The sequence below is a fragment of the Sinohyriopsis cumingii genome, chromosome 4 (genome assembly GCF_028554795.1).
Source record: "Sinohyriopsis cumingii isolate HCF-2022 chromosome 4, ASM2855479v2, whole genome shotgun sequence".
In the NCBI taxonomy this organism is placed as follows: Eukaryota; Metazoa; Mollusca; class Bivalvia; order Unionida; family Unionidae; genus Sinohyriopsis; species Sinohyriopsis cumingii.
The window spans coordinates 97567751-97580677 of NC_142964.1; the positions used below are offsets into that span (position 1 = coordinate 97567751).

At 32.4% G+C, this 12927-nt stretch overlaps 1 protein-coding gene across 3 annotated transcripts in view; it reads right to left on the minus strand.

The window, feature by feature from the left end:
• Positions 1-12927, minus strand: part of LOC149801734 (uncharacterized) — a 168911-nt gene that overhangs the window by 37883 nt on the left and 118101 nt on the right. For all 3 annotated transcript variants that reach the window (XM_089956045.1, XM_089956047.1, XM_089956044.1), the window contains 2 exons: positions 4965-5051; positions 4189-4320 (listed from right to left, as the gene is read on the minus strand). In XM_089956045.1, coding sequence (XP_089812171.1) covers positions 4189-4320; positions 4965-5051 — 219 coding nt within the window. The remainder of the gene's footprint in view (positions 1-4188; positions 4321-4964; positions 5052-12927) is intronic.

Consider the following 12927-nt stretch of genomic DNA (forward strand, 5'->3'; position numbering starts at 1 on the left):
TCATCACCATAGTGGAGACAACATGAATTCAAGACAACAATCATAGCCAAATTGAATGTATGACTGACACATTTTTCGATTTAGGAGAAACTAGGTATCACATTTTTCGATTTAGGAGAAACTAGGTATCGTAATAAGTCTATTGGTGAAAACACCATGTTGATATAGCCAACTATTTGGGAGAAGTAGAATTATTGTACCAACACAGCCACCATTATGGACATATTGAGGGTTAGCAATTTTCATTTAGGACCAACCTGACACCATAAAAATGCTTCTGATGAAATACTATATCAAAATGACCCATCATCTATGAGGAGTAGTAAATCCAAGAATTTCAAGATGGTTGCATATTGGACATCAGATCAGCACCAAAGGGGGTGCTCACCAGTTATTATGTACTTTTGAGAGAGTGACGTATGTAAGGTGAAGTTGTTTGCATTTAAAACATGCACACTGGAGAGAATGTTGGCATACCTCTATGCTATATTAATGTAATGTAGATGATATTTCTTTGCATATTGTACTTTTGGAAATTGTACATGATTTAAGCACAATGCTAACTAAAATGACTGGTCCCTTGTGCTAAAAAATCAGCCTGAATTAGTCTAAAGTACACTATCCATAGCAGCTATTAAAATAGGGAAAATGAATTTTGTCAGACTAGACAATACCAGCTTTTGAAAGTGCAATGAATGAATAACCAAATATATAAAATGTAAAAAAAATTATTGGCTCTTTTTTATACAATTTACCTCTGAAGTTCAGGATGTGAAAATAACCAAGTAGAGCTAGCACTTTTTTGAAAGGTGCACATCTGGAGTAAGGCCAAGCTGTATGCTCTATAACCCATATTACACCGATCAATCATACGTCAAAATAAAGGGAATTAAAGGTTCTTTGAATTATACCTAAGATATACAAGGTCTTTTCTAAATAGTCAGAATAACCAGTGAGGAAAGCCAGGAAAATTCTTTTTCTTTAAAATTCTAACCCTATGCAAAGTACAAAACTGTAGAGTGCCACCTTAAAGCAAATATAAAAATGTATGCAATTATTTTGTTTAATTTTCATATAATTATGTAAGATGTTCTGAATAAAATGGTACATTCATATTAATGTTAAGCATGAAAATAAGCTAATTATGATCATTTTGCTCTTGCTTACATAATTTGCCATGAGGCATGTTTGTGTGAGCAGTGACCTTAATTATGGGGTTATTAGAAGTCTTAGAATATAAGAATAGAGTCAACTTAAATTTTAAACTGTTGCAATAAGTAAAATAAATATATACACCACTCCCTTGATAACTCGTGCCCTGATAACTTGCGAACCCACTTATAATGCGGTGTCAGGCGTGGATCCCATTTTTTAAACCTAAAGATACCTCAAAAATTTATCCCTATTTGTTGAACTTGAAGAAAATCGCAATCAAAATTGGTAACGGAAACTTTGATGTATCGTTCATTTTATTGTTGAAAATGGTAGACAGGACCTGGAAATTTTAATCAACACTATGAAATATCAAATTTAAAAATAACTCAAGTTTTTTACATTTTCTTTCCAAACGACATTCCTAGTACACCACAATTAACGTTATGTAAGGAAATTTTGATCAATGAAAATGTCACTTATGCTGAGTGGAGGCAGTACTTAAATAAATAAATACAAATTAAATAATTTTTTAATCAATTGAAATTTGTGTTCTAGTTCCATCTTTTAGTTCCTTTTAAGTGTAATCATCATAAGTGCAATGTGTCCTCTTGTAATTAAACGTAAAATGCATCAATCTACCATAACAGCTATGTCTGCAAGCGTTTCTCTGAGAACCTAATTAAGTGCCGACCGTGTTTTGATAACTGACTTGCGGAAGTATTTGTTGTATTGTTGCACTGAATTAAAAGCTGGCCTCAGTTATATTATCACGTTAATTATGTCTTTTGAATAAAATAAAAAAAGGAGGTGGAATAATAGAAAAGTTAAAAGGCACAAAAATTGGACTAACTTAAAATCTAGTGACCTCGGTCGTATGTCGGGTGAACTCACTTCAATTGATCAATCAAACATTGTAATAAATGTTATTGTGTATGTAACAGAAACTACCTTAAATTAACTGACTCTTTCATACCTGTGATCAAAGATAACAAGGCAGCAAAGCGAAAAGAATACTTCATAAAATAAAGAGCTTGATTTCACAGATACGGACCATTGTGGGCAAGCAAGTTTCAGAGAATTCTTGAACTGGCATTTAGAGATATCCTCAGGGATGATTATTACTTCCAATGAAATCACGTCATTAACATTGTACTAACTGAACAATAAATAATTGAGTTTCAATGTAGACGTGTCACGAAATAAATGTCGCGTGTTTTTGAAGAAAAAAAGGAATATTGTTCGGTGGTGTATCAACAGGTAGTCTAGTTCCCAAATTGTGGACAACCGATTTGGCAAGATACTATTAAATACCACTATGGGAACCAGACTCATCAAGAAAACAAAAAGCAGTGACATAATACACAATTTTTCATGTACACATGATGGTTGTTCAAACCAGTTGGAACAATCTTTCATATGTTGGATATTTTGAGAGAAAAAAAACATTATTTAAACAGAATAACGAACAACTTCATTAGAAAAAGCACATTATTACAAATTATTATCGACGTGATTGTCAAATGAGGATTCAGTCATTAAACAGCCCAGTTCCCTAACAACGCCCCCCCCATCTACGGTTTTCTCGATGTCAAAGCGATTTTTTAAAATTTTTGAAGGTCCCTCGGTAACTCGCGCCTTGCTTATAGTGCGGTCTTTGTTTGTGGACCCTGTTGTGCATGAATTATCGAGGAAGAGGTGTAGTAAAAATGTCTTTTTATTTATTTGCAATGAAATAAAAAAAAAATGATGAGGAAGCGAATTCGCTTCTTTCATATTAAACAATAGGCAAATATTTTACACTTTGACCTTTGACCTTTATGAACCTGATCTGTTCCATGCCTTTTCAAACTGTAAAATTCATTGTTGATATCTCAGAAATAATTCTGGCTAGTTTCATGTTCCTGTCATTCAGTATAACATCGGTTGCTATGTTTACAAAATGTACATTTTTAAAATAGCTCACTTGTTATCATGGGGGGGTGGGCTGGACTTGCTGGAGACTCGGACACTCACAAATACTGTTCTGTGGGGGGAAATGCAGGAGAATTATTCAAAAGGACTTTTGATGCTTGCGACTTAAATGTTTCAGCCATACAATCAAAATTAGATCATACAATAATAATATCTATGCTCACCAGTTATTACGTACTTTTGAGAAAGTTGAAGGTGAAGTTGTTTGCATTTAAAGCATGCACAATGGAGAGAATGTTGGCATACCTCTATGCTATATTAATGTAATGTAGATGATATTTCTTTGCATATTGTACTTTTGGAAATTGTACATGATTTAAGCACAATGCTAACTAAAATGACTGCTCCCTTGTGCTAAAAAGTCAGCCTGAATTAGTTTAAAGTACACTATCCATAGCAGCTATTAAAATAGGGAAAATGAATTTTGCCAGACTAGACAATACCAGCTTCTGAAAGTGCAATGAATGAATAACCAAATATATAAAATGTAAAAAAATGTTATCAGCTTTTTTTATACAATTTACCTCTGAAGTTCAGGATGTGAAAATGACCAAGTAGAGCTAGTACTTTTTTGAAAGGTGCACATCTGGAGTAAGGCATTTTTAAATAGCCAGTATAACCAGTGAGGAAAGCCAGGGAAATCTAATTTAAAATAATTATTCATGGCAGCAAAAATCAAATGTACTTAGAATTTTAGCAGCAAAATGTCTGCTTTTTAATTATTGGCAAAATTATAAAAATGAAAGTGGTGTTTGGTACTAAAACACAGCATCCAATGTAAGATCAGAATTAATCTGAATAACATTGACCAGCTAATCCTGTGGCACTAGCTAATCGGGAGATAAGTCACTGATGAAGGTCATGGCAATGTTCACTCTGGATTAGTACGATTAATCTGTCCTTGACACACAAATAAGTCATGTTAGTAAAAGAGAATCTTTTCCTAAGGTGAAACGTCATTATTTATAATTGTGAAACATACTTATTCAATGCTCCATTTCAACATTGTCTCACATGTACACAAAATGTCATCTACACAAACAATTCTATACTTATATATACCTGCTTGGTCCTGTCCTAGTTGGTAGGGAACGTCAGGGTCATTTGGGTGTGGTCTTTGTACGTAATTACATGGATGAGGGGGATCTTGCATGCTGCTGCTTGCTGTATCTCTCTCTATCTGTTGATGTTTAGCTTCAAGACAAAAGTTTCAAAATTGCAAAACCGTGGAGTGGGAAAGCATTTGTTGTATCATATTTACCTGCCATTGTATAATGTGTTGACAGTTAAGGGTCTACAGTGTTTCTTCATAGTGGGCCAGCACATGAGGGTCTATGTTGTTTGTTCTAATGATTACTACTAACAAACTGCATAGCTCTAGATCTGCCAGCAATTATGCAATGGCAGATCTTGGTCTGCACAGACTGCAGTTGGACTTGACTTATAAGCAAGAATAGATCATTCATTGTTTTATAAATGTACAGTCAGTGGCTCCTTGCTATGACACTATTAAGGGTGGCAACAAAAATGTACCATGTTTTAGGTGGCACCACCTTGTACCAGGGTACATTATAAGCATGGATATGTTTAGCAAACACTGCATCATACAAGCTTTATGTGAAATCTCATACTGATACATTAGATTCCCTAAGAATACTATGAATAAAAAGGTTCATGGTACCACAGCATTAGGTTTTATATATTATAAAAATTAAACTAAAATGTCATATAATAACATAAAACAACATTTGCTAATTGTAGAAAATTGAACTTTTATCATCTTCAGCAATTTTATATTTAAAATGAATATTACCAATGAAAGTAGATAATGAGTTCACCTTGTCTAAATAATTCAGGATTACTGTAATACACCCGTGCAAGTTCCTCGAACCCCATTATTACTTCAATCAAATGCTCTACCGTATCTGAAAAACACAACAAAGAGAGAATACATGGGATAGAATGATCAAAAACATTTAAAATCATAAGTTTTATAGTTTCTTAAAATGGTAATGCATATCATTATAAAAGATCTAAAAACCAAGAAAAAATCATTTAGGAAAAATATATTTTTCATCCCCTTATTCAAGTGTTGACATATGTTACATGGACACCAGAATTCAGTAAATAAATATTTGCTGATGTGAACATGCAGGTTGACTTTTGAATGGATCCATAAAATGAATGAAGACTATAAATTTACATTCAAGTTGGTGTTAGCTGCTTAATCCAAAACCTAAGATATTCAAGTCACTGTGACCTACTTTACTTGAGGATACAATAATTAGGCTAAGTAAATATGAATGCACATATCAAGTTTGTTATTTGCACATTGAATCATGTCAAAAATTGAGCTTATGAAACGTTTAATATAAATGCTTGAGAAAAGTAAGACTCAGTGACTTAACTGTTTTTTCTTGGTTTTGAGCAGTTCTCCTGAAAACTAATGCACCCAAATAGGTAATTTGTCTGCCTAAATTCAGTGGAGAGTAAGTGTATTTTATCAGATGGATAGGTATCAGTTGGAATCAAGTGGATCTCTTATACAGAACTGATTGACTGAAACCCAATGTATTGTTGTTCATTTGCTCATAAAGTACAGAACATATCCCTCAGTAGTAGAAATGGAGAAAATTAAGTATGTTTATGGCATAACAAATTAATACAAATTGTTTAATTTGAACCAAACAGAAATCTCGACAGAATTTATGCAGCCCCAGTGGAAAATGCATTGAGAAAATTACTTGTTTATAGATATTTGACTAAAAGTAGTGGAAGACAACACGCACCAAAAAAGTGATTTTGGATTGATTGGACCTGTACAAAGGTAAAGCATTTAGTTTCTGAAACAGTTTTAAGGCTCAGATATATTTTCTTCAACCATATATATACAAATATGTGCTGAACAATAAACACTATTATTTTCAGTACTGGCAACGATCTGACAGTTTCAATTATCCAATAATTTTTAAAATGCCAGCAAACATTTTCCAACCAATTTCAAAAATATCTTCACCATGTAGAGTATCAAAATACTTAACAGTTTTATGACTTTGCCCCATTTTTGATTTTTAAGGCTAATATTACAAAGTTTGAGGTAAAATTGTATGTCTTCTTTTTCAACATCGGAACATTCCAGTTATTTTTGTGACACAACGTTTTCAGTTGGCTTCTAACTGTTAAAGGAATCATTATTTCACACATTCCTATATGTGTATGATTCTGTTTCTCATATATCTCTTTCATCACAATGACTTGCTTTTTACAAGACCATTTACTGTGAGCATAGTACACACAAAAAGGCAATAGGTACTCAATTTCCAATATCATTTGAATATTCTTTCTCAATCATATTTCAAGATAAATGTCCACTGAAACACATTACTTACTAAAACAAACAGCATCTTAAGTTATTATGTCAGGACACTTTCATGCTAATCGATGTAGCTAATGTAAACTTCTGTGTTCCAATGTTGAGTAGTGAAAGTAATTTTTGTAATTGTTATTGTTTTAAAATTCATATTATTATTTATTCAGGGTAAATCAATTCTAAACAAACATTCAATTGACGACTTAATCATTATTTTTTGTCTGTCTTGATTAAAATTAACAATAAAAGTGGACATTAATTATTTTACCTGTTCACATTTTGTATCATTGTGCGAGCTATATGCAGTAGTAATTTAGATGCCATGCAATGCCAGTTCCTAGCCAATCTCAACAAATGTTTTTTGTTAAGACAGACATGCATTTAAATTTCATTTAAATTTTACCTTTGATTTTTTCCATGTAAACAGAACATTTTATGCCTGAGCTTAAACACTGTTATTGAACTTTAACTTTTTATGTGTGTATTTTTACACATGACTTTTTATGGTGAAAAGTGTGATAGTAGTGACCTAGAAAAGATATACTGATTTTGTGATTTTGTTTGGCCTAATATTTCCCATAATTTGTGCATTTCAAAATTTAATAGATGACCATGGTGGCCTAGAAAAATTATTAATTTAATGTTTTGAGATGTTCACAATGCATACATTTTTATAGTTCTTAGAAACCCAAACTGGTCAGGAAGTAGTCGCAATTACATACACAATAAACGGATTGTTTTTAGAAGTATTAAAAGTTCTTACCTCAGATATATAAGCAAAGTACTTAAGAGAAGCAACAGCAGATCCTTTTTTTTTGAAAATATAAAGTCTCAGCCAGAGTTTTTATGTTCACATAAACTCAACTGCTAACTTACAGTTATAGTTTGCATTGAAAGACAACCAAAGAAGCATTCAATACTTTTGCATGACAGAGAGAGAGAGAGAGAGTAGCATGTTCATCGGAAGTAGAAACTAGACATTAAAGTCCCATTGTTTATGAATGTGTTCTTAGCTACATGTACATTATTATATTTACATGGACAGTTTTATGTTTAACAAAACTACAGCATCAAATCACAACAGTAGTTCTTATGGGGTAACTGAAAAAGGAGTTACGTATAGAGTGAATTTCATTATAGATTCAACCATGATTGGAAAAGGATGTAAAACTCAACTGAGAATAACAGAGGAACAGAGGGGAGAAAACAGATAACAAATGAGATGGAATAAAGCTGGAATCTATACAAGTGAATGCATGAGTTTTCAACATAATGCAATAGACTATCAGAAATAATCAATTTCATTACCAATTTTAAATCAACCTGAAAATACAAGAGAGAGAAAGTCTGAGAGAGAGAGAGAGAGAGAGAGAGAGAGAGAGAGAGAGAGAGAGATAGTTAAAGTTGAATGTAAAACTGTCGAAGACAGACGACTACATGACTGCAATTATTTTCACTTTGGGTGAAAAGAACATAAAAAACAATCTGCAATATTGGACTAGAATGTTTCCTTTAATTTGCTGAATTGAAAATTACACAGGATTGGACATGTGTTTGGTTTGGATTGGTGTTTAACAACACAGAACACATGAATTCATGTTAGCATCATGGAGACACTATAGTCCTGCCCAGAAATCACTGATAATTTCAAGGGCTGAGGCAATGCAGGGTTAGCTACCATGTGTCCATGTGAAAAGCAACTGACATTTCTTTGCTTATGAACCATAAATAAATAATGTCGAGAATGACCCATAGTACAGTAGCTTAGACAGCTTTACATATTTTTCCTATAAGTAAACTAAATGAACTGAATACTGACTTAACCCTTTACCTCATGCAAGCGCATCTGGACGCCTCTACTCCATCCACATGGAAGTGCCTTTTGACACCTCTACTCCATTCGCATGGAAGTGCCTTTTGATGCCTGCTGTGAACATCAGCCATTTTAAGCGGGATTTCATAGCACCACCTTCAGGGAAATCCCCCTATTTGATACTACATTCATTTCTGCAAATGACCATTACGTCATATCACGTGGTCACTGTTTATATTCTGGTTGAAATCTGCTATTTAAAGTAGCTGGGTTGTATTCTCCACTCTCCAAAATGGAGGTTGCAGATTTCATTCAGTACTTACGAAGTTTTCATGATTAGAATCACAACTTTGAAAGCTTCAATAACTTAGGTAAAGGCTCTGATATTGATGTATGTAGCAATTAGTTTTTATAAATTATCAAATTCTGATGACACAGTGATGTAGATGCAGACAAAAAAACTTGTAAATTTTGAGTATGAGAAATGGCAGCTATGGCTGGTCACACGGCTGCACTGACTTGATGGTGAACGAATTCTCTCAAGATTTTAAAGCACAAAAAAAAGCACAGCTATAACGATCAAACTTTACTCTTACATTTTTCCACACATAACAGATGTGTACCAAAAATGTAAAATGGTTAAAATTGGTGTTAAACGTAACATACACTACACTGCTTAACAGTTAACAGGCAGGCCTATGTATATGGAGTCAAATAGGTATTTTTATTTTTATTTTTCACACAGAGGTCTATCTGGTAGTCTTGACTTTCATATAATTTTAAACCAAAAGAAGAAAATGGAGTCATAACAATAGTCTCACATCATTATTTCACTCAGAAAAACAACTAATTAAGTTTAATTATGGACATGTACATATGTACCCAGTTCCATGGCAGTGTTTGGGGGGTAGGGTTGAGACTCAAAAGTGTTTTTAAGTCCCAATGGAGTTAGTGCACATGATCCCTTAAGAGTGCTGTCATCTATTTGAGACTAAATTACATTTTCAACTGACAATTCAAATTTGAAAAACAAGTAGAAGAAAGTAATATATATGTTTTCTTTAAAGCATTTAATGCACATACAAACAAAAGTATTTTGTAGATTTAGCATTGTGCAATATCATCACCACACACATATACATACTAGTACAACACTCATACAGTCATAACCAGAGATTAAATAAATACAATTATTCAAAGTTTATACCATTAAAATCCTTTAGACAGAGGAATATTTTCTTAATTAAATGAGGTATATGCTGCTCTTAGTAGTTCAGTCAAAAAGGTTGAAGGTAAGGCAAGTATAATTTGTATCCAGTCGATAAGGTTGAAGGTAAGGCAAGTATAATTTGTATTCAGTCCATAAGGTTGATGGTAGGGCAAGTATAATTTGTATTCAGTCGATAAGGTTGAAGGTAAGGCAAGTATAATTTGTATTCAGTCGATAAGGTTGAAGGCAAGGCAAGTATAATTTGCATTCAGTCGATAAGCTTGAAGGTAAGGCAAGTATAATTTGTATTCAGTCGATAAGCTTGAAGGTAAGGCAAGTATAATTTGTATTCAGTCCATAAGGTTGATGGTAGGGCAAGTATAATTTGTATTCAGTCGATAAGGTTGAAGGTAAGGCAAGTATAATTTATATTCTAAATCTCTGATACCCCTAATATTTAGAAACTTCTATTTTATATAACATATTTTTATATAATATTAATTGGAATTTGTATGGCTGTTGACTTAATTATGTCATCGTCATTATTATCATCATCATCAGATGATGGTGATGATGATGATTACCACTGTAGTTGTTAATGAAATCAGGTATAACTTAATAGCTGAATTTCAACTGACAAAACTGTCAACAAATTACATGAGAGCTACGCAAAAAAATACATCATTTTGTTGGATTGTATATAGAAGTTAAACATTATATTTCAAAATAATTCTTTCAGTAGTATCAATCTCAAGACCTTTGTATAATTTCCTCATTAATCGGACTGTATTTGCTTACAACATTTATACTGTCAAATTGTTAATCAAAATTTAAAAATTCTATATTTACAGAATCATTATATTATTTAAAACACAATGAAAATAAAATGTATGAAATAAATGCTTGAATGATATGTAACATTAATGATTACTATCATATGGTAAATTTTTCAAAGTAGGCATTTTAAAATTAAATACTTTACATCATTAATTAATTAATTAAAATAATTTCAAAATTAGGAATGATTTTTTTCTATGTGAGTACAGCACTACGTAAATAATATCAAAACTTCAGTTAGCATATAATCTCAAATATTTTTTCATTCATTTGTTTTGACAGCTTTTCTTATACAATTAGGGGCTTTCTCACTTCAAAGGAAACAATCTTGATATGAAACTTATCCTGATCGTAATGATAAAATAATAATGTATATTGTTTCTAAAATTCGTTGACCTTGTCTTGATTATTGTTAGAATTCTTTTGTAAATATTGTTTAAGGCAATGTAGGGTTCAAATGGATGGCAGTTCCTGAAAAATTATAAAAGGATATCAAATTTAAAATAATTATTGATGGCAGCAAAAATTCAGTCAATAAGCATGAAGGTAAGGCAAGTAAAATTTGCATTCAGTCGATAAGGTTGAAGGTAAGACAAGAATAATTTGTATTCAGTCGATAAGGTAGAATGTAAGGCAAGTATAATTTGTATTCAGTCGATAAGGTTGAAGGTAGGGCAAGTATAATTTGTATTCAGTCGATAAGGTCGAAGGTAAGGCAAGTATAATTTGTACTCAGTCGATAAGGTCGAAGGTAAGGCAAGTATAATTTGTATTCATTCGATAAAATCAAAGGTAAGGCAAGTATAATTTGTATTCAGTCAATAAGGTTGAAGGTAAGGCAAGTATAATTTGTATTCAGTCGATAAGGTCGAAGGTAAGGCAAGTATAATTTGTATTCAGTCGATAAGGTCGAAGGTAAGGCAAGTATAATTTGTATTCAGTTGATTACGGTTGAAGGTTAGGCAAGTATAATTTGTATTCAGTTGATAAGGTTGAAGGTAAGGCAAGTATGACTTGTATTCAGTTGATAAGGTCGAAGGTAAGGCAAGAATAATTTGTATTCAGTTGATAAGGTCGAAGGCAAGGCAAGAATAATTTGTATTTAGTCGATAAGGTCGAAGGTAAGGCAAGTATAATTTGTATTCAGTCGATAAGCTTGAAGGTAAGGCAAGTATAATTTGTATTCAGTCCATAAGGTTGATGGTAGGGCAAGTATAATTTGCATTCAATTGATAAGGTCAAAGGTAAGGCAAGTATAATTTGTATTCAGTCGATAAACTTGAAGGTAAGGCAAGTATAATTTGCATTCAGTCGATAAGGTCAAAGGTAAGGCAAATATAATTTGTATTCAGTCGATAAGGTTGAAGGTAAGGAAAGTATAATTTGTATTCAGTCGATAAGCTTGAAGGTAAGGCAAGTATAATTTGTATTCAGTCGATAAGGTCGATGGTAAGGCAAGTATAATTTGTACTCAGTCAATAAGATTGAAGGTAAGGCAAGTATAATTTGTATTCATCTCTGCACTCATTAAAGATAGGATAGTATTATTGTTCAAACTTCCCCGAAGATCTTCTTAAGCTTGTCTGAGCACAAATATGATTTTTCTGTATATGCACTGCTGTGAGGGAGTTGATAAATGCTGAATGGTGTTACTACATCAATGGATGTCATACACTTCAGAATGACTGATATAATGTTTGCAGTGTGCACAGAGGATAGAGGATAAAGCGTTTAGCCTTGCTGACATGATTTATAAAGATAAACTTTGTGCATGAGTTGTGAAACAGTTTTGCTGATCTTTGCTCGCATTGCTGATGGCTCATCCTTTACAGAATTGCTTCTCCACTTCAACATCTTCAATTCAAAATAAATTTCACTTGTATGACTAAAGAATTTTTAAGAATTGTTTGTTATATAAGGAGTGAAATCCAAGTTAAAAGAGATATTGCTGCTTAGCACAAGCTTGGCAACAGTCTTCATCAAGCTGTTTTAAACATTCTCATTCGTGGTAATCATGTGTAATTACATTTTGTCTTCAACATGATTTACATCACTTTAAACAAACTGTGTGGTTCCGCTTTATCTATATACATTAGCCTAATTGGCTCTCCTAAGACAGTCTTCAAAGGAGTGTCTTTCTGGGCCAGACCTTGCATATTTAAATATGACAAGGAAATAAATAAAGAAATATAAAAGTTGTCTAATTCTCTGATATTCTATAATCTTTAGAAACTTGTATATTATATTAAATATTTTTTCATATAATATTAATGGAAATTTGTATTGATTTTGATGTGTTATCATCACAATCCTCATCATCATCTGGTGATGATTGTTTTTATTGTTAAAGAAGCTATAACTTACTAATCTGAATTTGAACTGACAAAACACTTTCGACAAATTACATGAAAGTTATGCAAATAAATAAGTAGTTGGTGTTTTGTGTGGATTTTCTACAGAAGTGAAACGTTACATTTCAAAATGATTCATAGAGTGGTATTAATCTCAAGACCTTTCTATATTAACCTGGATGTAATTACTCATTTCACTGTGAAACTATTACTGTAATTA